Source organism: Elephas maximus, chromosome 2 (assembly GCF_024166365.1).
Source record: "Elephas maximus indicus isolate mEleMax1 chromosome 2, mEleMax1 primary haplotype, whole genome shotgun sequence".
Classification (NCBI taxonomy): domain Eukaryota; kingdom Metazoa; phylum Chordata; class Mammalia; order Proboscidea; family Elephantidae; genus Elephas; species Elephas maximus.
In genome coordinates, this window is record NC_064820.1 from 74,905,488 (window position 1) to 74,930,000 (window position 24,513).

General features: G+C 40.0%; 1 protein-coding gene across 5 annotated transcripts in view; it reads left to right on the plus strand.

The window, feature by feature from the left end:
• The window catches only part of OCLN (occludin), a 63,897-nt gene that overhangs the window by 1,254 nt on the left and 38,130 nt on the right, over window positions 1–24,513 (plus strand). For 4 of the 5 annotated variants that reach the window (XM_049865043.1, XM_049865051.1, XM_049865070.1 and 1 more), the window contains exons 2-4: window positions 10,742–10,856; window positions 14,173–14,845; window positions 21,580–21,741. In XM_049865043.1, coding sequence (XP_049721000.1) covers window positions 10,807–10,856; window positions 14,173–14,845; window positions 21,580–21,741 — 885 coding nt within the window. In that variant the 5' untranslated portion in view covers window positions 10,742–10,806. Of the gene's footprint in view, window positions 1–2; window positions 279–10,741; window positions 10,857–14,172; window positions 14,846–21,579; window positions 21,742–24,513 lie in introns of those variants that run through there. The other variant, XM_049865060.1, reaches the window with a different exon arrangement.

The window sequence follows — 24,513 nt, forward strand, 5'->3', positions numbered from 1 at the left end:
GACCTGTTGTGGATGTCGGAAGGAAGTGTGTGGGAGAGGTGGGTTGAGGGGTCAAAATGGCCTCTGCACCTGGGGGATGGAAAAGCACATCTGAGCCCCTTCTGTCCCAGGGGAGGCCTCAGCATCCTCAGACCAGCTCTGGGGCTCGCTGGGCAAACTGCCCACCTGGAAAATGACCCGGGGCGGGGCCGAGGCAGCTTTCCAGGTTAGTGTGTGGCTCTCACGCACAGCAGGAGTCGTATTGGGATCTCTGGAAAAGAGAAACGCCTCACATTAAGGTACTTCCCGGTGATTCTTGTAGCGATTGAAAACTTGTTCTTTATACTTTTTAGAACTTGTTCTAAAAGTGAGCATTCTAAAGTGTAATATTTTTTTCGCACTGTACATGTGAATCTTTTCTTTTCCCGGTATTTTAAAATAGACGTTTTAAATAGTGGAGCCGCAGTAATAGATACTTTCTCAAAGCAACAGGTTTTCTTTTTGTTTTGTTTTGTTTTTTTTGGGTATTGTTGCGTTCATTTAGTTATTAGATGCTTCTTTTGTGACCTGCCTTTTGTTAGGTGAGGGAGAGTAGAGGATAGCAAGATGGGTAAGACAGGTTCTCTTCCCTTAGGCAGCTTCCAGGCTTTTTAGTGGAATAGCGATGCAGTTTTATATGTCTCTCTTGTTTGCTAGAAGCTTTGTGTACTTTACCTCGTTTAATAATCCCAACAATTCTAAAAGGCAGACCTCATTTGAGCCCCTTTTTAAAAGATGGGTAAATGTAGCAGGGAAATGTTCCAGATGGGATGCCTTGAAAACTACTAAAATTTATCTGGGAGGAGGTATTGGAGAAGCACCAGTCCTTGATATTCCAGCATCAGAACCATATTTGGGGTGTTTTTCTGGAATTCTCTACCTTTGACTAGTCCCTAAGGCCTCATGTAAATATTCCACGTCTTATTTGATGCAAAGGTAAAACTTTTCCTGTTTTCTTCTAAAGATAATATTGAAATCATTGTCTTTTCAAAATGATAAAAATTTATTTTTAACCAGCTCATCCATCACGGAAACCCTCGTGGCGTAGTGGTTAAGTGGTGTGGCTGCTAACCAGAGGGTCGCCAGTTCGAATCCACCAGACGCTCCTTGGAAACTCTATGGGGCAGTTCTACTCTGTCCTGTAGGGTCCTTTAGGAGTCGGAATTGACTCGACCGCACCGGGTTTGGTTTGTTTGGTTTTCATCCATCACTAAAAGGCTACTGATGCAGTATCTTTCTCCCTCCTGGAGGGAAGAATTCTTCAGTTGCATTTGAAACGTTGCTTGATTAGAACATTTAGTGGGCTTTAGTCATACAAATGGCATAGGACTGGGGAGCGTTTTCTTCTGTTGTACATAGGGTAGCTGAGATGGAACTCTAGGGTACCAAACGACAGCCACCCCAAACCAAACCAAACCCAACCCGTTGCCATCAAGTGGATTCTGACTTACAGTGACCCCGTAGGACAGAGTGGAACTGCCCCCAAAGAGTTTCCAAGGAGCCGCTGGTAGATTTGTACTGCTGACCTTTTGGTTAGCAGCTGAGCTCTTAACCACTGCACCACCAGGGCTGCTACACAGCAGTCATCCAAACACTTTTAGCCTATAGGCTTGAGGCTGTTTTGTAACCTAGTGCTTCCCAGTCTTGAATGTGGTATGAATCACCTGGGGAACTGGTTAAAAATGCAAATTCCAATTCAGTAATCTGGGGTGGGGCCTGGGAGCCTGCGTTTCTAATAAGTTCCCAAGTGATAACCTTGATATTGGTTTGCAAGGTTGTAAAAAACTTAGTCCTTTTCTGCCTTTTCCCTCAGACTGTAAGCACTTAACTGCTTTTTGCTTAATTTAACCTGAAGTGTAGTGTGAAGAAGGACTTCAGGGCATTCACTCCTGGATTGAAATTTCAATGCTAATGTGGGCTGTTGGTTTTATTAATTAAGTATTGCTTATCATTTTATACCAGGGACTAGTTCTAGGCACCAGGGATAATTAAGACATCTAAGAGCTTGTGAGCCCTGGCTGCACAGTGGTGAAGCACTTGGTTGCCTACTGAAAGGTTGGCAGTTGGTTCCCCCAGCCACTTGGTGGAAACCCTGGTGGTGTAGTGGTTGACTGCTATAGCTGTTAACCAAAAGGTCGGCAGTTCAAATCCACCAGGTGCTTCTTGGAAACTCTGTGGGGCAGTTCTACTTTGTCCTCTAGGGTCGCTATGAGTCAGAGTCGACGTGAAGGCAACGGGTATCGTTTTTAGCCGCTTGGTGGAAGAAAGATGTGGCAGTCTGTTTCCATAAAGAAAACAGCCTTGGAAACCCTGTGGAGTAGTTCTTCTCTGTCCTGTAGAGTCTCTGTGAGTCGAAATCAACTTGAGGGCAATGGGTTTGATTTGGTTGTTGGTAAGTACTTGTGAAAGGAGCCATGATGGCACAGTGGTTAAGCATTCGGCTGCTAACTGAAGGGTCTGTAGTTCAAACCCACCAGCTGCTCTGCAGGAGAAAGACCTGGCAATCTGCTGCCATAAAGATTTGCAGCCTAGGAAACTCCATAGGGACAGTTCTACTTTCTCACATTAGGGTTGCTATGAGTTGGAATCGACTCAACGGCAGACAACAAGTGCTTGTGAAGCTGGCGTTCCAGTTGGGACAGGATGGTGACAGTGTACAAAAAAAAAAGGAAGGAAGATTTTTAAGTATGAAGGGGGAAATTTGCTCTGAAAATAAAGCAGGTTTGTTGTGATGGAGTGAATGTCTCCGAGGTGACATTTGAACTGAGACCTGAATGGCTAGGAGGGGCCTGCGGGTGAAGGAAGATCTGGGGTTTCTATACAGAAAACTGGCAAGATCCAAGGCTCTCTTGGATTGATGCCATCATTTTTGGCAGTGATTCTCAAAATATTTGGTGTCCTAAAAAAGCACCTGGAGAGCTTAATAAAAATGTCGTTTTCTGCCGGAGGTAGTCTATATTTGCCTAATTTCAAAGTTATAGGCAGCTTATTAATGATGTAATCTGAATAGAATCAATTAGTGATAACAGGCACAGCTGAAAATTTCTTGAACCAGGTTGACTACTGCTGCGTGCAGTCTGAAAGGAGCGGATAGTGTGCCCTGTGTATGTTGTTGCTGGCAGCTGCTGTCGAGTCTGCCCCGACTGATGGCAACCCCCTCCATGTACACGATTGAACTGTTGTGATTCATATGGTTTTCCTTGGCTGAACCTTCAGAAGTAGATCCCCAGGCCTTTCTTCCTAGTCTTAGTCTTGAAACCGCCCTGAAACCTGTTGAGTATCACAGCAACACACGAACCTCCACTGGACAGATGGGCGGTGGTGGTGCATGGCTGGGAATCCAACCCAGGCGTCCTGCGTGGAAGGCACGAATTCTACCACTGAACCACTGCCGCCTCCCCTTAAGTACAATGAAGTTTGTTTTTCATCTGTTGACAGTTTGCTTTGAAGAATAATTTTGGGACGTAGCATTTTCAGACTTTTTCATTTTAGGTTAGTTTTTTATTAAGACAGCTTTGGTCAGTAAACATTTTCAAGGGAGAAAGTGTTTTATATTTTAACCTCAGCTTGAGATGTTGGTTTTCAGCCTGACTTTATCTCAGCTATCTGACTTCTGTCCCTATCATTCTCTTGAAACAGCTTTTGTGAAGATGAGAATCAGTGAGCTCCCTAGGGAAATCCAGTGGCCTTTTCACCCCTTTTTTATTTTGTCCTTCACTCAACAGATATTTACTGGCCAGATTATGGGCAACAGTCTGTTCTTGGTCTTCTTTCTCCTTTGGCTGCTGGTCTTAACGCACAGTCACACGCTCTGCCTTGCAGGAGACCTTAGAAATTGTCTAGTCCAGTCTCCAGAAAAACATCAAATAATGTAAGATTTGCATAAATGGAATGAGCTCAAGTTGTTGTTTGCTATTTTTTGGGAGGGTGTGGGGGCTTAGGGTGAGGGTGAGACTTCCTAACATTGAGCTGAAATCTGACTCTGTGGGGTGTTTTTTTTTTTTTTTTAAACCATTTCTAGGACTACAAAGACAGCTCCTCAGACATCTGAAGGCTGCCGCATAGCGCTCCTTCTAATGTTGAGTTCTCCAGGCCAAACATTTCCTGTTTTTCCAAGCATCTGTCTTAAGACATGGCTTTACTATATTGTTAAGGATCCAGTCACCCTGCTGGAGAGTCACGTGGTATAGGAGTGGTAGGAAGGAGGAACTTGATGTACAAAACTCCACTTTAGCAAGGGAGGCATGTTTCTTTTCTTTTTTAATTTTTACTGTGCTTTTTAAGTGAAAGTTCACAAATCAAGTCAGTCTCTCATACAAAAATTTATATACTCCTAATTGCTCTCGCCCAATGAGACAGGCTGCTCCTTCCTTCCATTCTGTCTTTTCCAGCTTCTAAACCCCTCCGCACTCTCATCTCCCCTCCAGATAGGAGATGCCAGCATAGTCTCAAGTGTCTACTTGATCCAAGAAGCTCGTTGTTTACCAGCACCTTTTTTTATCCCATTGTCCAGTCCAACCCCTGTCTGAAGAGTTGGCTTTGGGAATGGTTCCTGTCCTGGGCCAACAGAAGGTCTGGGGGCCATGACCACTGGGGTCATTCTAGTCTCAGTCAGACCATTAAGTCTGGTCTTTTTATGAGAATTTGGGGTCGGCATCCCACCGCTCTCCTGCTCCCTCAGGTGTTCTCTGTTGTGTTCCTTGTCGGGGCAGTCATTGGTTGTAGCTGGGTACCATCGAGTTCTTCTGGTCTCAGGCTGACGTAGTCTCTGGTTTATGTGGCCCTTAGGTGTGTTTCTTTTAATAAATGTATCCTTCCTGGATCCAAGCACTGGCTCTGTGAATATTGCCTACATTTGAGATAGCTTGTTAGTTTTTGTTGACATTCTCACCAACAAAATGCACTTTAAAAAATGAACAGCTATTAAACCAGATCTCACTTTTCCTATACTTGTGTTAATTGATTTTTTAAATTGAGCTTCCATTTTTTAAATAATTTTTATTGTGCTTTAAGTGAAAGTTTACAAATTAGTTTCCTTTTTTTATGATTTATTTCATGCAGTTGATATTTGAAAATGGATACAGTGTACCTAAGTGCCTGAACACTGAGGTTTCTCACCATTGGAATAGCTGCCTTGGTGACATTTTACTTAATTGTCTCGACCCAGTGGTCAGGATTATTCCCTTTTGACAGAAGAGGGCACTGGGGCTCACAGAAGGTGAGGACTTTGTTGTCTAATGAGCTAGTAAATGGGCTTTTAAAACCACTAGATTATACTGCAGAAGCCCTGGTGGCACAGTGGGTAAAGTGCTCTGCTGCTACCTGAAAGTTCAGCAGTTCTGGACCCGCTAGCTGCTCTGCGGGAGAAAGATGTGGCAGTTTCCTTCCATGAAGATTATAGCCTTGGAAGCCCTACAGGGCAGTTCTACTCTATGTAGGGTCGCTATGAGTTAGAATCAACTCAACGGCAGTGGGTTATACTGCATTGTACAACTCATCATTCTAGCCTTACAAAGATCTTGGTCATTGTCCATGTGCTCTCAGTGAGTGGGGTAGTTACCCTGTAGTGTTTTGTCAGCTGCAGATCTGGATAAGCTTGTCTCCTACTTGTCTATGGTCACTACTGGAAAACACCCTGTAGGTGGACATCAATGGTCCATTTTCTCATGCTAGTTAGGTAACCATTAGTCAGCCCCTTAGGAATCTGCCCAGCCACACTGTATACACATGCATGTCCTTGAGGTTCTCGGGGTGCTCTCTACATTGACTTTATCTACCAGTCAGGTGAAACCTGTTGCCTTCAAGTCCTTGCCTTGAGTGGATTCCGACTCATAGCAACCTTATAGGACAGAGTGTAACTGCCCTATAGAGTTTCCAAGGCTGTAAGCTTTATGGAAGCTGACTGCCATATCTTTTTCCCATGGAGTGAGTGGTGGGTTTGAATGGCCAACCTTTCAGTTAGCAGCCGAGCGCTTATTCAGTATGCCACCATGATTCCATATCAATCAGGTAGACTTCTCAAAAAGGAAATGAGTTGGTGTGGCTGGACTTGTTTGAATGTGTCTTCTAAAATTATTTGCTGCCAGTTTAAAATCTGCTGTCACGGAAGACATAATCACTAAACTCTGAATCTAGAAAGTGGCCAGCTAGACGGGATTTTGTTGCCTGGGTCTTTGACAGAATTTAAGCTTCTGCCTGAGTCTGGATTAGTTTGGGTCAAATTATACAAGATTATCCCTGGAATCTTTGGGATAATCTTGAGCGAGTGAGTGATAAGCACAGCCAAGATACCTCTAAAGTCAATTTGACAGTATTCGACATCCAGAGTTGGAAGAGTCCCACATTTTCCCTTAGTAGTTTAAATTCAGTTTTTCTTAATGTTCTTTTTCTGAACATCAATTAGGAGGACACTTAACATCGAGCTTTACTTTTCTGTAGCACCCTAACTAAGTTGCTTGTTTATATGTGGGTTTCACCATTAGAATGTAGAGAAATTGATTTGGATGCTGTTTACAAGGCTGAGTACATTTATGCTTTATGCCCTTTTCTGTATGTATAATATGCTTCAGTAAGAACAGCTTTTAAAAATAAATGACTAGAGAAATTGCCTTCCTTCACTGTGTTGGGAAACTTATGCTAACTGTATTATGCTCTTGCATTCCTGATATTCCCTCCTATGAGGTTTCACCTGGTGTCTTAGTCACCTAGTGCAGCTATAACAGAAATACCATAAGTAGGTGGTTTAAGCAAACAGCAATTTATTATCTCACAGTTTAGGAGCCAAAGAGTCCAAATTCAGAGAGCTGGCTCTAGGGGAAGGCTTTTTTTTCTCTGTTGGCTCTAGAGGTATGTCCTTGTCTCTTGAGCTTCTGCTTCCTGGTTTCTTGGAGATCTCCATGTGTCTTGGTATCTATCTTACCCCATCTCTGCTTCTCTTGCTTGTTTAATCTCTTTATATCTCAAAAGAGATTGACTCAAAATATAAAAAAAAAACCCTACACTAATTCTGCCTCATTAACATAACAGAGACACCCTGTTCCCAAATGCGATTATAGCCACAGGCATACCTCTTGCCATCCAGTCCATTCCAATTTATAGCAACCCTACAGGGCAGAGTAGAACCACCCCATAGAGTTTCCAAGGAGCTGCTGGTGGATTCAAACTGCCAACTTTTTGTTAGCAGCCAAGCTCTGTACCACTGTGCCACCATGACTTCAAAACCACAGGCATAGAGGTTAGGATTTACAACATATTTTGGGGGGGCATAATTCAATCCATAACACCTGACGTGTACCTAACAACAACATATATATACACACACGCACACGCACACGGACGGACATATATACGTAAAATCTCCCATCAAGAGTAGTTGTCTCTTTTTTTTTCAATTGTGATAAATATATATGTAACAAAACATTCGCCATTTGAACATTCTTCGTATATAAAATTCAGTGGCATTAAAGGTATTCATGTTGCTCAAAAAAAAAAAAAACAAACCCAGTGCCATTGAGTTGTTTTTCCATTTAGTTTGTTCCCATCTTTTGGCTATTGTGAGTAGTGCTGCAGTGAACATTGGTGTACATATATCTGTTTGAGTTCCTGCTTTGAATTCTTTTGTGCATACGCCTAGGAGTGGAATTGCTGGACTGTGTGGTAATTCAATGTTTAATTTTTTGAGGAATCACCGGACTATTTTCTATGGTGGCTATACCATTTACCATTTTACAGTCCTACCAGCAATAGATGAGGGTTCCAATTTCTCCACATCCTTGCCAACACCTGTTTTCTGCTTTTTTCATCATAGCCATCTTTGTGGGTATGAAGTGATATCTCACTGTGGTTTTAATTTGCATTTCTCTAATGACTAATGATGTTAAGCATCTTTTCATCTGCTTGTTGGCCATTTGAATTTCTTCTTTGCTGAAATGTTTATTCAAGTCATTTGCACATTTAGACAATATTTTATTCTGAGAAATTTGGAATTGGCTTTCCTTGAGAACTTGGGGGACAGTTGCCGTTTATTTTGAAGAACAGAAATTTAAAGAGTTCAAATTGATACACTGTTCTTAACATAGCAATGTAAGATTGCACAGATCTTATTGGAAAAGGTAAATAATTAAAAATAAAAAAAATTAGGCGCTTTAAAATATTCAGATTATAAGTCTTTCTCAAATGTTGTTCAGGAGTAATCCTCATGAAGTTAATCTGTTAGTTTTCTATTATCTTCAACCTGAAAGCATAAGAAAGTTTGCAAGCAAAATATACATGGCTCAGTCTGACTTGTATAAACATGTAACAAATTTGAGTACCTACTGTATGCCTTGTGACACTATGTCTCACATTCTTTGGACATGTTATCAGGAGGGATCAGTCCCTGGAGAAAGGACATCGTGCTTGGTAAAGTACAGGGTCAGAGAAACAGAGGAAGACACTCAGCAGGATGGAGTGACACGGTGGCTACAACAGTGGGCTCAAGCATAGCAACGATTGTGAGGATGGTGCAGGACCGGTCAATGTTTTGTTCCGTTGTACATGGGGTGGTTCTGGGTCAGAACTGACTGAACGGCACCAAACAACAGTGACAGCTGTATGCTGGGCATTGTTTTTGATCAGTGAACAAAACAGGCAAAAATTCTGTTCTCATGGAGCTTATGTTCTAGTGGACCTGAAAGTTCCCTACTTTACTAATCACTGTTGCAACCTGGAAAGAGTTTAGAGCTGGTTTAATATTCCTAATAGGAGATGCGCTATAGCTATTGTGACGGGTACCTTGCCAGTGTCTCCAGCACTGAATTTTCTAGAATAAAAAGCTTTGTAGGTTTGGCGATTGTGTTTGCCACATCTTGTTGCTCTTGAATCTCTTCCCTGGAGAGTTCTTCGTGCGCATGGACCTGCCTGTGGAACCAGGTAGATGACTCCCAGCTTCACTGCCTAGTGGATATTAACACCTAGATGTTCCTCTGCACCCAGAAACTAGTATGTCCCAAAAGGAACTCATTCTTTGTAATTGTGGTAGTGGAAAGCACACGAGATCATCTGGGTTCAAATTGCAGCTAAGTGGCTCACTAACCTCCACATGACCTTGAGCAAATTACCTAACATCTCTGACCAGCTCTGCACCTATCATGTGGCTAATCAACCATAGAGGGTTGTTCTGAGAATGAAATGAGAATTTTGTGTAAAGTAGGTATCCGATGTTAGTTTTCTTCCCCCCATCTCCTAAGCAAGTCCTTCACCATGGCACACCTGGGCTCACTGCTGCTGACTCCAGGTGCCCTTTCCTATTCAGTCCTGCTTGTCCTTCTAATCTGGTTTGAAATTAAATTTCTTTATGTCACCCCTGCTGAGTGAAAATCACGAGCTGGCTCTCTATTCCCTACCTGAATGAGATGGGAATTGCCTACAAAGCTTTTGAAGCCCTTCATGTTTACACTATATCGCGGTCTACGTAGCCTTATTTTAAAAGATTGCACTATTCCAGGGTATTCCCACCCACCCACCATCACTGTTCCACAAACTAGCCATACTTGGCCTGGATTGCCCTCCCTCCCTTTCTTCCAGGATCCCAGCTTCACAGATTGTCCCTTCTTAAGTCTTTGCTGGTTACCCCTGTACTACGCTTATCGTGCAGCTCAGCCCTAAACACTGCCAGATGTGGCTTTGTTAGTTTCCTTTCTCCACGTAGTGTGTTACCTTCCTCAGGACTGTCTCATACTTCTTTGGGCTCCCATGGCATAGTGTAGGCATTTAATAAACACTTGTTGATAGAGTGAAATTGCCTCTCAGATGGTTAGGGATTTGTGCTCTGAGGAATTTTAGAACAAAATCACTATTTTGTTCTTAGAAGAGGGCTCTCTAATATAGTGTGTTTAATGTTTTTCTCCTTTTATAAACATAATGCTGATTTTGAAGGCTTGGAAAAGGAGGTAAGGAAAAATATTCACAATTCCACCATCCATAGGTGAGTTTTGTAGTCATCTTTAATGATAAAGACACAATTTTTAACTGATCAGATTATGCTTTAGCTACCATTGAGGGGCTAGTATGTACTGCCGCTGTGGTTATTAGGTGCCGTCGAGGTGGTTCCAACTCATAGCGATCCTGTGTACAACAGAACAAAACACCGCCTGGTCCTGTGCCATGCTCACGATCGTTGCTATGTTTGAGCCCCTTGTTGCACCCACTGTGTCAGTCCATCTCGTTGAGGGTCTTCCTCTTTTTCGCTGCCCCTCTACAGTATGTACTAGATGCTACTGTATATGCACTTTAATATGCATTCTCATTTTATAGATGAACTTCCGAAAGTAGTATGAAACTGAATAAACTTGAGAATTTTTATGTCGTTCTTTACACATCTTCCTGTTCTTTAAAATGACTACTTAAAAAAAATTCATCTTACCTATGTTGTAAAAGCTTTGTGAAATTATCACTACTGTGGCTTAGATTTTCAAGTTTAAAAAATGTTTTATTTGTACGTCAGTGATATGCAGAGCATGGTGCTAGGTGCTATGAGGAATACCAGACTGGATAACTCCTAAGCTCAGTGATGCCCTGTGCTCAAGGAATTAATGGTGCAACATGTAAAACTAGCAATGGAAAGGATAAGAGAAGTAACCATGTGGTTAGTTGAGTGGTAACTTGAAGATTGTTATCATTAGCTAGTTACTGAAGGAAACTCCAAGCTCCGTAGTAATGCCATTACCCTACTTTCATTGCTTAGATTGGCTTATCTTGGGAGCTACCAGGTGTTGCTCATCCTGAAGATCAGGTAACCAGACATCAGCCATGTCATCAAGGCCTCTTGAAAGTCCACCTCCTTACAGACCTGATGAATTGTAAGTAAATAACTCTTTAGCTTTTTTTTGGTAAGTCTATCACATGTAAAAAAATAATTGCATGTAACTGGGACTTTTGTCTGTTAAGTGCTTTGCTTTTTAAAATAAAACAATTTGTGCACTTCTGAATTTAAATTGTACCAAAGGGTAGACAATGAAAAATGAGCTTCCCTTTTTTCTTAATTTCCAGGATGACAGCCTCCCTCTGCAGAAGCAACTATTGTCACCAGTTTCCTAGGTTTCCTTCAAGAGATAGTCTAGGCTTATAGTTATGTGTATTTTTATTCCTTTTTGTTTTTCACAAATGGTATGGAGCTTCTATATTAATGCCTTGCTTAAATGGCCCTTGGCAATATATTGTTAATTTTTTAACAGCTGTTTAGATAGGGAAACCCTGGTGGTGTAGTGGTTAAGAGCTATGGCTGCTAACCAAAAAGTCAGCAGTTCGAATCCACCAGGCACTCCTTGGAAACCCTGCAGGGTAATTCTACTCTGTCCTATAGGGTCGCAATGAGTTGGAATTGACTCGATGGCAATGGGTTTGGTTTTGGTTTTGGTTTATTTAGATACAAGTCACATATCTTACAATTTAACCGTTGAGAGCATACATTCCAGTGCCTTTTAGAACATTTTCATTATCTCAAAAGGAAACCCTGCACCCATTAGCAATTAGTGCCCATTTCTACCCCAGCCCTAGGCAACCACCAGTCTGCTTTCTGTCTCCGTCTGGGCATTTCATATAAACGGAAGCATACAGTATGTGGTCTTCTGTGACTGACTTCTTTCACTTAGCATAATGTTATTCATATTGTCAATTTTGAGAGCAATTCCTGCCATTTTTATAAATGCTCTGGTGGTATAGTGATTAAGTGCTCAGCTGCTAACCAAAAGGTTGGTGGTTTGAACCCACCAGCCGTTCTGCAGGAGAAAGATGTGGCAGTCTGCTTCTGTAAAGATTACAGCCTTGGAAACCTTATGGGACAGTTCTACCCTCTCCTATAGGGTAGCTATGAGTTGGAATGAATTCAGTGGCAATGGGTTTGGCTTTTTTATTATATAAAATGAAGTAAAATTAAGAGTTCTTAGAGTCCTTGGTCACTTGGGGACTTAGCAATAAATTCTTAAATTTTAAAGGTTACTATCAAGTATTGGTAAGGATTTCTTCTTTTAAAAACTTTGTACCTTTACCTGTTTGTGTGATAATTGTCACAGGTGTTGTGGCCCTATTATGTAGCCTCCTTAGTGGTACCTGTACATAGTAGTGACAGTTACTTTTTAACTGTGTGGTTCTTAAAATATGCTGGAGCATATGGTAGTTGAATCACGTACTCCATTAACCTGATGACTTTGTTTGTTTTAAATCAGTGGTGAAATATGTATGTACAGAAAAGGGCACAAAACATATGTATGATATGATAAATAAAGACAAACCAAACACCCATACTGTCATCACCCAGGTCAAGAAACAGAATACCCTAAAAGTCCTCTATGCCCTCTCCTTTTGCCAAGGACACTACTATCCTAATGTACAATGATCATTTGCTTGTTTTTATTATGTTACCACCTTACATATCGTAAACAATACAGTTCAGTTTTACTTGTTTTTCAGTTTATAATCCATACGTATTCTTTTCTGTCTTCTTTCAGCATTGTTAATAAGATCTGTTCATGTTGCTGCATGTAGTCATTCACAGTTCATTTTTTTTTCATAGCAGTATAGAAACCCTGGTGGCGTAGTGATTAAGTGCGGTGGCTGCTAAACAAAGGGTTGGCAGTTCGAATCTGCCAGGTGCTCCTTGGAAACTCTTATGGGGCAGTTCTATGCTGTCCTATAGGGTCACTATGAGTCAGAATCGACTCGACAGCACTAGGTTTGATTTTTTTCTTTTTAGCAATATAGAAATATAACATGAGCCATATATATAATTTTACATTTTCTTGTGGTCGCATTAAAAATAAAAGGTGAAATGAATTTTAATAATATGTTTCACTTAACGCAATATGTCATTTCAACATCTATTTAATTGATATAAAAAATTATCCAGGAATACTTACACTCTTTTTTAATACTTTTAGTTTTTGAAATCCAGTGTGTTTTTTGGATTAGCTGCATTTTAAGAACTCAGTGATTATATGTGGCTAGTGGCTGCCATATTGGACAGTGCTTCTCTGTAGTAGTTCACTGTATGGATATACCACAATTTATGTACCCAGTCCACTGCAGAAAGGAGATCAGGTGGCGACAGTGGTTCTTCGGTTCCGTGTGACCGCACATTAGTGTGTCTGTTACAAACGGCCTGTTTATGATTAAATTACTGGAGCTTCAAAGTATCTTTATAAAGGAGAGTCAAGACTCAGTTAGGCACCACCCCCAAGGAGCCCTCCTTGCATACTTGGTTTACTTTGTAACTCTTACCAAAACTGTAACTAAAAGTCACAAAGTAATTTGTTTAATGTCTTACACCCCTGATGGCAACAAAACTTTGTGAGGGGTGTGGAGTGATACTATCTTGTTTGTATATCCCTGGTATCAAAAGCATAGTGCTCAGTGCATGTCAGCCCAGCAACTCCAACAAATAGTTGTCCAATGAGTAAATGAATGAGTATGCTTTTTTTAAGTAGTAAGGCTATTAGGAATTGCACGTGACCTTGGATAGCTGTTATTGTCGAGTCAGTTCCTACTGATGGCCACCCCAATATGTGTTACAGAGTAAAACTGCTCCATAGGGTTTTCTTGGCCATAATCTTTATGGAAGCAGATTGCCAGGCCTTTTTCCATGGTGCCACTGAGTGGGTTTGAACTCCCACCCTTTACGTTTGTAGTCATGCATAAACCATTAGCACCACCCAGAACCCTGTGATCCCAGGTAGTCTGGTATAAATGTCATGTCTGAATACACTGATCTTGAGTCACATAGGCAAAAGGGTTAAAGTCACTGTTTAAAACTGCCTGGGTCCTGTCTGCAAAAATGATTTAACTGGTGTGTAGTGCTCTACCTGAGACTTCTACACATTCTCTAGATGATTCTAATATGCAGCAGATTTTGAGACTCTGCTCTGTAGTGTGCTAGAGTGCTTGAGTAGTGGTTCTCAAAGTGTGGCCAAATCAACATCACCTGGGCTAGTGATCTATGTTTTGACAAGCCATCCAAGTGATTCTGATGTACAGATATCCTTACTGTTCTTGGTGGGCCAGTACTAATAATAGTTTCATTAGCTAATGGTTTGTTTAAATTATTCTAAATACTTTATATGTTCTTTCTGTTTAAAACCACCAAAAAGTGTTAACTGGAAATTGTTTTCATGTGCATTTCAGCAAACCGAATCATTATGCACCAAGCAATGACATATATGGTGGAGAGATGCATGATCGACCAATGCTGTCTCAGCCAGCATATTCTTTCTACCCAGAAGATGAAATTCTTCACTTCTACAAATGGACCTCTCCTCCAGGAGTGATTCGGATTCTCTCTATGCTCATTATTGTGATGTGCATTGCCATATTTGCCTGTGTTGCTTCCACACTTGCCTGGGACAGAGGCTATGGAAGTGGCTTACTGGGAGGTTACCCTTATGTAGGAAGTGGCTTTGGTAGCTATGGAAGTAGCTATGGGTATGGTTATGGCTATGGCTATGGCTATGGAGGAGGCTACACAGATCCGAGAGCAGCAAAGGGCTTCCTGTTGGCCATGGCTGCCTTTTCTTTCATTGCTGCATTGGTGATATTTGTTACCAGCGTTATAAAATCTGAAATATCCAGAACAAGAACATATTACTTGGCTGTGATAATAGCGAGTGCCATCCTGGGCATCATGGTGTTTATCGCCACAATTGTCTACATAATGGGAGTTAACCCAACTGCCCAGGCTTCTGGATCTATTTACAGTTCTCAAATATATGCTCTCTGCAACCAGTTTTACACATCTGCAGTTACTGGACTCTACATGGATCAATATTTGTATCACTACTGTGTGGTGGATCCCCAGGAGGTATGGGTAGTTTGTTTCCTTTCCTCCTTCTCCTTAGGTCAGAGACTCAACTCAGGCTGTCCAATAGGATCACTTGGGGGAACTTTTAAAAAATATTGGTGTCAAAGCCCTGTGACTGACCAATTAAATCAGAATCTGGGGGAGGAGCTAGGTATCAGTATTTTTTTTAACCACTTTATTAAGATATAGTTTACATAACATACAATTCACTAATTAAAGTACAATTCAGTGTTTTTGGTACATTCAGCATTATATGACCATCACGACAGTCACTTTTAAAAAAATATTCTTCACTGCCAGAAGAGACCCTGTACTCATTAGCAGTCTCTCCTCAATTCCCCAGCCCTCTCAGCACTAGGCAACCACTAATCTACTTTCTATCTGTGTAGACTTTTCATATAAATGGAATCATATAATATATGGTCTTTTGTGATTGGCTTATTTCGCTTACCATAATATTTTCAAGGTTCACACATGTCATGGCATTATCAGTACTGAGTTTTTATGGCTGAATAATATTCCATTGAATGGATATACCATATTTTGTTTATCAGTTGATGGGCATGTAGGTTGTTTTCAGTTTTTGACTGTCATGAATAATGCTGTGAATATTCACGTACAAGATTTTGTATAGATGTGTGTTTTCATTTCTTTTGGATATATGCCTAGGTATGGAATTGCTTGATCATACGGTAACTGTATTTAATCTCTTGAGGAACTAAGAGGCTGTTTTCCAATGTGGCTGTACAATTTTACATTCCCTCCAGCAATGTATGAGGATTTCAATTTCCCATACTCTCATGCTTTGTTATTATATGTCTCTCTGATTGCAGCCATCCTAGTGGGTGTGAAGTGGTAATCTCATTGTGGCTTTGATTTGCATTTCCTTAATGGCTAATGGTGTTGAACATTTTTTCATGTGCTTTTTGGCCGTTTTTATATCCTCCTTGGAGAAATGTCTATTCAGATCCTTTGCCCATTTTTTAACTGGGTTGTCTTTTTATTACTGAGTTGTAAGAATTCTTAGTATACTGTCAATAAAAGTCTTTTATCAGATATATGATTTGCAAATATTTTGTCTCATCCTGTGGGCTGTCTTCATTTTATTGATGCGCCCCTTAAAAAGCACAAAAGTTTTTAATTTTGATAACATTCAGTTTATTTAATTTTTCTTTGACTCTTGTGCTTTTGGTGTCATCTATAATATGGCTTTACCTAATCCAAGGTCACAAAGATTTACTTCTATCTTGTCTAAAGTTTTATAACTTTAGCTCTTATAGTTTAGATCTGTGATCCGTTTTGAGTTAATTTTTGTGCATGATGTAAAGAAGGGATCCAACATCCTTTAGCACATGGATGTCCAGTTCTCAGCATTATTTGTTGAGCAGACTCTTCTTTCCCTGTTGAATTGTCTGGACTTTAAATTCTATTTTATTGATGTATATAAAAAAAAAAACAAAAACTCATTGCCATCAAGTCGATTCTGGCTCATAGTGACCCTATAGGACAGAGTAGAACTGCAGCGTAGAGTTTCCAAGGAGTGCTTGGTGGATTTGAACCGCTGACCTCTTGGTTAGCAGCTGTAGCACTTAACTATTAGGCCACTTGGGTTTCCTTATTGATGTATAAGTCTATCCTCATCCCAGTGCTACACTGTCTTGATTATTTTAGTGTTGTAAGTTTGGAAATTGGGAAGTCTGAATTCTCCAACTTTGTTCTTCATTTTCAAGATGATTTTGTCGTTTTCATTTCCATGTGAATTTTAGGGTCAGCTTGTCAATTTATGCAAAAAAGGATTGTATTGAATGTGTAGATCAATTTGGGGAGTACTGCCATCTTAGCAATAGTAAACCTTCCAATCCATGAACATAGGGTTTTTTCCGTTTATTTTGGTCATTAATTCTTTTCAGAAGTGTTTTGTAGTTTTCAAAGTGGGTGCCAATATTTTTAAAAACTGCCCAGATGATTTGAATGTGCAGGCAGAGTTGAGAACCCTGCCATTAGTAACCATAAGTCATCTTAATTATATTAACAAGTTAAACATTTCTCTTTTTTTTCCTAAATTTTATTTTGTTGTTGAAAATATAGACAGTATAAATACACCAATTTAATAGTTTCTGCATATGCAATTTCCTGACATTGATTACATTCTTTGAGTTGTGCAACTATTCTCACTCTCCTTTTCTGAGTTGTTCTTCCCTCATTAACATCAACTCACTGCCCCCTAAGGTTCCTATCTAATCTTTTAAGTTGCTGTTGTCAATTTGATCCCATATAGATGGTTCTTAAAAGAGCATAATGCTCAAGGTAGACCTTTTTTTTTTTTTACTAGTTAAGTTAAATTATTTGGTTTTAAGATGACTTCAGGGGATATTTCTGGTTTAAGGTTTAAAGATTATCTCAGGGCAGTAATTTCAGGGATTCATCCAATCTTCATGGCTCCAGGAAATCTGGAGTCCATGGGAATTTGAAATTCTATGCTGCATTTTCTCCTTTTTGATCAGGAGTCTTCTATTGAATCTTTGATCAAAATGTTCAGTAATGGTAGCCGAATTCCAGCCAGTTCTTCTGGTCTCATGGCAAAGGAGGCAGTTCTTCATGGAGGCAAGTAGACACATTCCATATATTCCTCCTACTCTTGACTCTGTCTTGGTTATCTAATGCAGCTGTAACAAATACTGCAAGTGGACGGCTTTAACAAACAAGTTTATTCTCTCACAGTTTAGGAAGCTAGAAGTCCAAATTTAGGGTGCCAGCTCCAGGGGAAGGCTTTCTCCCTGTGAGCTCTAGGGGAAGGTCCTTGTCATCAGTCTTCCCTAGTGTAGGATCTTCTCAGTGCAGGGACCCAGGGTCCAAAGGACGCACTTGCTCCTGGCTCTTCTTTCTTGGTGGTAGGAGGTCCCTCTCCTTTCTGCTCTATCCTATTATCTCAAAAGAGATTGACTCAAGATACAACCTAATCTTGTAGATTGAGTGTTGCCTCATTAACATCATAAAGATTAGGATTTATAACACATAGGATAGTTACATCAGATCACAAAAGGGTGGACAGTCACCCAACACTGGGAATTATGGCCTAGCCAAGTTGACACACATTTTGGGGGGAAATAATTCAGTCCATAACACTTTCCTTCTTCTGTGTTGCACAAGATGAATAGAGACCAATTGTTGTGCCTTGGATGATTCCTTGCAAGCTTTTAAGACCCCAGGCACTATGCAATGAAGTCAGAGGTAGAACAGAAGCAATGAATACTTTATTAGGCCAGTTAACTGGGATGTTCCATGAAACCATGACCCTAAGCCTCCAAATCAAGGAACCAAATCCCATTAGTGTTTGGCTGTACTTAAACAGCCTTAGCAGTGCCTCCTTTTTTTTTTTTTTTTTTTTTTTTTTGTCATTGTTGTAAATATATCTATCACACAACTTTTGCTCATTCAACTTTTTACAGGTGTACAACTTATTGACAGCAATTGCAATAATTGGCTGTGCAACCCTACTCTTAATCAGTGTAATTTTTCCATCACCATTAACCTCTCCTTTTTCCCTCCCTCCCACCCTTGTTACCACTGATAAACATTGGTCTCTATACATTGGCCTTTTCTTGTCTTTTTATGTAAGTGAGGTCATACAATATTTGTCCTTTTGTGATTGGCTTAGTTTACTCAGCATAACATCTTCAAGCTCCATCCATACTGTAGCATGTATCAATACTTCATTTCTCCTACTGGCTGAGTGGTATTCCATTGTGTATATGTACCACATTTTGTTTATCCATTCGCGTGTTGATGGGCATTTAGGTTGTTTCTACCTTTTGGGTATAGTGAATAGTGCTGCAGTGAACATTGGTGTACAAGTCAGTTTTTGACTTTGCTTTCAAGTCTTTTGGTTATATACCTAGGAATGGAATTGCTGGGTCATATGATAGATCTATTTTTAGTTTTTTGAGGAATCACTACTCTGTTTTGTATAACTTCTGTACCATTTTGCATTCCCACCAGCAGCGGATATGGGTTCCAATTTCCCCACATCCTCATCAACATTTGTTATTTTTGTTTGTTTTTTTCTTTAGCCATCCTAGTGAGAGTGAAACGGTATCTCATTATATAGTTTTGATTTGCATCTCTCTGATGGCTAATGACACCAAGCATATTTTCATGTGTTTGGTGGCCCTTTGAGTGTCTTCTTTGGTGAAGTGTCTATTCAAGACCTTTGCTCAGTTTATGATTGGGTTATTTGTTGTTAACAAACTTTTATATCTGTTTTGGTTTTTAGATTCTTGTTGAATATGTGGTTTCCAAAATCTCTCTATTGGTAGCTTGTCTTTTCACTTTTTTTGTTAAGTGTTTTGATGAATAAATGTTTTTAATTTTTATGAGGTCCCATTTATTTAATTTGGCTTTTGCTGTTTGTGCTTTTGTTATTATGTTAGAGAATCCATTCTTGAAAGCTGGGCCTGACGGCATTACCCCTGCTTGGTCTTCTAAGAATTTTATGGTTTTAGTTTGCACATTTAGGTTCTTAATCCATTTTGAATTTTTTTGTGTGTATGGTGTGAGGCCTGGACCCTGTTTCATTTTTCTGCATGTAGAAATCCAGTTTTCCCAGCACGATTGATTGAAGAGTCTCTTCTTTCCCCATTGAATAGACTTACCCTTGTCAAAAATCAGTTGACCATAGATGTGTGGGTTTATTTCTGGACTTTTCAATTCTGTTCCATTGCTTTATATGTCTGTTATACCAGTACCAGTCTGTTTTGATTACTGTAGCTGTACAGTATGTTGTGATGTCTGAAAGTGTGAGTCCTCCTACTTTTTTCTTCTCTTTGAACATTGTTGTAGCTGTTCGGGGTGGGAGAAAGATGTGGCAGTCTGCTTCCGTAAAGATGTACAGCTTCGGAAACCTTATGTAGTCGACTGAGTGGCAGTGCGTTTTTTTGTTGTTGTTTTTGTCATTCTATATGAACCCTGGTGGTGCACTGGTTAAGAGATTAGCTACTAACCAAAAGGTCAGCAGGTTGAATCCACCAACCACTCCTTGGGAACCCTATGGGGCAGTTCTGCTCTGTCCTACAGGGTCTCGATGAGTTGGAATCCGCTCAGTGGCAACAGGTTTTTTGGGTGTTGTCATTGCATATAACGGTGAGAATTGGTTTTTCTATTTCTGTAAAGCAGGCTGTTGGAATTTTGATCTGGATTGCATTGAATATATGGATCACTTTGGGTAGCATTGACATCTTAACAATATTAAACCTTCCAACCCATGAACGTGAAACATCTTCCCATTTAAGTCTTCTTTAATGTCTTTCAGCAATGTTTTATAGTTTTCATTGTATAACTCCTTCTTGTCCCTGGTTGGCTTTATTCCTAGGTATTGTATTCTCTTAGATGCTATCGTAAATGGAATTTTTCCTCTAATTTCCCTTTCAGATATCTCATTGCTGGTGTATAGAAACCCAACTGATTTTTGTTTGTTGACCTTGTACCCTGCAACTTTGCTAAATTCCTCTATTTGCTCTAGAAGTTTTCTTGTGGACTCCTTGGGATTTTCTACGTATAGGATCATATCATCCAGAACAGAGATCATTTTACTTCTTCTTTTCCAATCTGGATGCCTTTTATTAACAAACATTTCTGAGTTGCTAATCTTTTCTTCCTTGCTATTTTTTTTCCCCCTTACATGACTCAGGAATTTCCATTCTTTTACCTGAATGAGTCACACTTTTGGGGTTAGACCTTCTATAACTGTGTGTCATTATTTTGAAGTCTGAAATGTTTTCTTTTAAAATGTAGGTTTTCAGAGATTAGTTGTTGCCATTCAGATGTATCTGTGATAAACAGGGGCTAAGGGTATCCTGCCTCTTAGTTCTCTACCTGAAACCTGTATTCTTTGAAAAGGGATGTCACTGTCAGATAAAAAAAAAAAAAACCCAGCACCATAGACAGCAGGAAATAGGCATTGACCCTGTTACTCATTACTAGACATCCAGGGCAGAGGCTTGGTTCCTGCCTTAACTTCAGGTGCTCCCTAGGCCAGTGTACAGCTTAATACCTATAAGACATTGGGAGAAATCATAAGAATAGGAAGTTTCCTTGCACAGACTCTTTCTAGTAAGTATTCAATAGACTCCTAAAACAGAGGCTGGCCAGACCAAATGAGTCATTACTAGTTCCTTTGCTATAATTTATAGCTTGGTTAAATCCTTGTCCTCACCATTTATAGTAATGCAGATCCTCTATGAAATTTACTTTCAATGTAAAAAGATTTACTAAGCATGTATTAAATGATTAAGATTATAAGCATGAGTAGATATTTAAGGCTACTTTTAAGAAAACATTTTCACACCCCTTAGAAGTATGAAGTATACCAATGATTGAGTTAATTACTGGACATTCTCATCTGTTTATAAAAATATAGCCCCTAAGTACACAGGCTTTGGAACTAGTTTTCTTCAACTCTGAAATGGAGATGATGATATAGTACCTGATTTTAAGCATCTTATAAAGATGGAATTAAGGCGTGTGTGTGTGTGTTGTTAGCCTTAGCCCAGTTGGTATGGGTTAGATTTTATGATAATTCTGAAATGTAATCGTTTGCTTCTGTTTTATATCAGTTAAACTGTAGATACTAGGTAGGGCCTTAGATGATAAGGAGTCTAAGAATTTGTATAAGAACAACTGGGATAAAGTAAGCAAGTAAAACCTAATTATGTCAATGTCTTTAATCCTGTTTTTAGGCCATTGCCATTGTACTGGGGTTCCTGGTTATTGTGGCTTTTGCTTTAATAATTTTTTTTGCTGTGAAAACTCGGAGAAAGATAGACCGTTACGACAAGTCAAATATTTTGTGGGACAAGGAGCGTGTCTATGACGAGCACCCCCCCAATGTCGAAGAGTGGGTAAGTGTGAAAAAAAATCAACAAACTTTCAGTCTTCTATTAAACTCCAGTTTTCTATATCTAAGCTTGACTTTTAGTGGTTTATTGAACTTTGGTCCTAAAATTATTGGCTGTGTATGTTGCAAAATTGTTGCCTCAGCTTTTACCCAGAATGTTAGAAGGGTGGGGTAAGTGGAAATTGTTTCACTACAGGTTAAAAACCAGATTTCTATTTCCAAGTTGTAGATCTAGGCACTGAAAAGAAACGGCTTTTAAAGCAGGGCTTCAAACCCCTGCTGGGAATTTGTATTTCCACCCCAGATACACCGAATCAGAATCTACAGTTTAACTAGATCCCCAGGTGATTCTTATTTATGATAAGTTTTGAGAACCACTGCTCTACTAGTGGTTCTCAGAATTGGTCCCTAACCAGTATATTAGCATTACCTGGAAACTTCTTAGAAATGCAAATTCTCAGCAAGGGTTTGAACTGGACCAAACCAGTTCCAAACCCTGTTTTAAAGGAATGGTACAGAGAGAATTTGGCCTTTGCAAAACAAGTGCAGCTCCTCCCACCACCCCACCTCCTTTATTTTTTTCTGCTTATCCTTTTGGCTATTATGAATAATGCTTCTATGAATATTCACATACAAGTTTTCGTGCGAATGTATGTTTTCACTTCTCTTGGATATATGTGTGGGGTGGAATTACTGAGTCATACGGTAACTGTGTTTAACTTTTGAGGAATTGCCAGGCTGTTTGCCAAAGTGGTCGCACAACTGTGCATTCCCACCAGCAGTGGGAAACATTGCCCAGGTGCCGCCTCAGGTCAAGATTTGCAAGGGTGCCTTTGGAATGGTTTCGGGTGGCCGATCTTTTAAACATTTTACATGGATAAGAGTATGACAAACCACAGTGACTAATTCTGTGCTAAGACTTACCTATGAAATACATTAGTGAGGCAGAAAGAGATGAGACCGATTTTGTCTTTTGTTTATACTGTTAATCATACCATTAGGTGGCTTCGTATGTTATGATTTGTCAAATGCTCAGAGGGTCCCTCTCTCTGAAGTATCTCCCCAGTGAGTCTGTTACTGATACCTAAACTGTCTTTAGAGATATTTGGAGTGAGATTTGTTTCTCAGAAACCCTCTGTTAGGATGGTGGTGTGAGCATCCTCAGGAACTGCCACTACAGGAGTCTTTGACCAGATTGTCATCTTGCCATGAAGGCTAGTTGAGGATACTGGACATTGGTGCCAGGGTAGGTTTGTTTGTGGCTCTTGGGAGTGAGGTAGGGTGGGGAGGGCTAAGGACAGGGTGCGACAGGTTAGGTCTACGGTAAAGACGTTGATAATCTTGAAGGATCCTTTAGCTCTAGCATCCGCTAAGTCTAATTTTTGAAGAAATCTAGAAATGTAGGTGACATGCTTTCAAGTTAATTAAGGAGCAAAAATAACACCGTTTTAGAAAGGATGGGTATGTATATGGTACTGAGATGATAGAATCCTGCTTTGTGCCCCAGCTCTCTATTTGAAGCCCTTTCGTTCTTTTTCCGCCCCCTCCCCCATTTTTTCCCAAGTGTTTTATAAGGTGTGAGGTATCAGGGAGTGTTTCTTTTGACCTTTAGCTCCAGACAAGGCCACCTGTAGATGGAATAGGACAGTCTATTGTGAGCTATGAAGTAAATGTTTGCCTGAGAGTTTCTGGGTGTGTCGGTTTTCACTGGCTTGGTTTTGTTTGCTTAAGGTTTCGGGAGCCTTTAAAAAAAAAACTCCATTTCAGTGGAGACCAGTAATACGAGTCCTAGTGAACTCTGGCCCCTCATCTGATTTTACTGTCATGAAGGTTTAAATCAGTTTTAGGTGCTTTTGATAATTGGGCAAAAGATAGCCATAGTAATTTACTGAGGTGATGATGATGAAGCTGAAAGAACTACTTGGCTTTTAAAGCATTATTTTTTTCCCAAAGCTTCCTCACCAAATCCTGGGAAGCTTGATTGCCAGTATGTTGTTTAATGTCTATCTTATAGTTTCTCACTAGTAATAAATAAAAAAATCTGTTCTTATTATATGGAACTTAAAGAATAACCTGTTGAATATCAGATGTATGATTTTGACCAAACTAAAAGACCAAACCCATTGCCAGTGAGTCAATTCCTACTCCTAGCGACCCTACAGGATAGAGTAGAACTGCCACACGGCATTTCCAAGGCTGTAATCTTTTGTTGTTGTTGTTGATCTTCTAGTAATTTCTTTTTTCTTTTTAATTGTGTTTGAGATGAAGATTTACAGAGCAAATTACTTTCTCATTAAACAATTAATACACATATTGTTTTGTGACATTTGTTGCCAGCCCCACATGTCCACACTCTCCCCTTCTCGACCTTAGGTTCCCCATTATCAGCTTTCCTATCCCCTCCTGCCTCCTTGTCCTTGCCCCTGGGTTGGTGTGTCCATTTTTTCTCATTTTATTTTATGGCCCTAATCTTTGACTGAAGGGTGAACCTTAGGGTGACTTCAGTACTGAGTTAAAAGGGTGTCTGGGGGCCAAGGCTGTAATCTTTACAAAGCAAACTGCTACATCTTTCTCCTCACGAGCTGCTGGTAGGTTCGAGCTGATGACCTTTCAATTGACAGCCAAACTCTTAATCATTGCACCACCAGGGCTCCTTATATGATACTAAAAAAAAAAAAAAAAAAAACCAAACCCACAGTGACCCTATGCTTAAAAAAAAAAAATGCTTAGTCACATGCAAATTTCCCATTTTTCCCCCCTTTCTTTCAGTTTATCT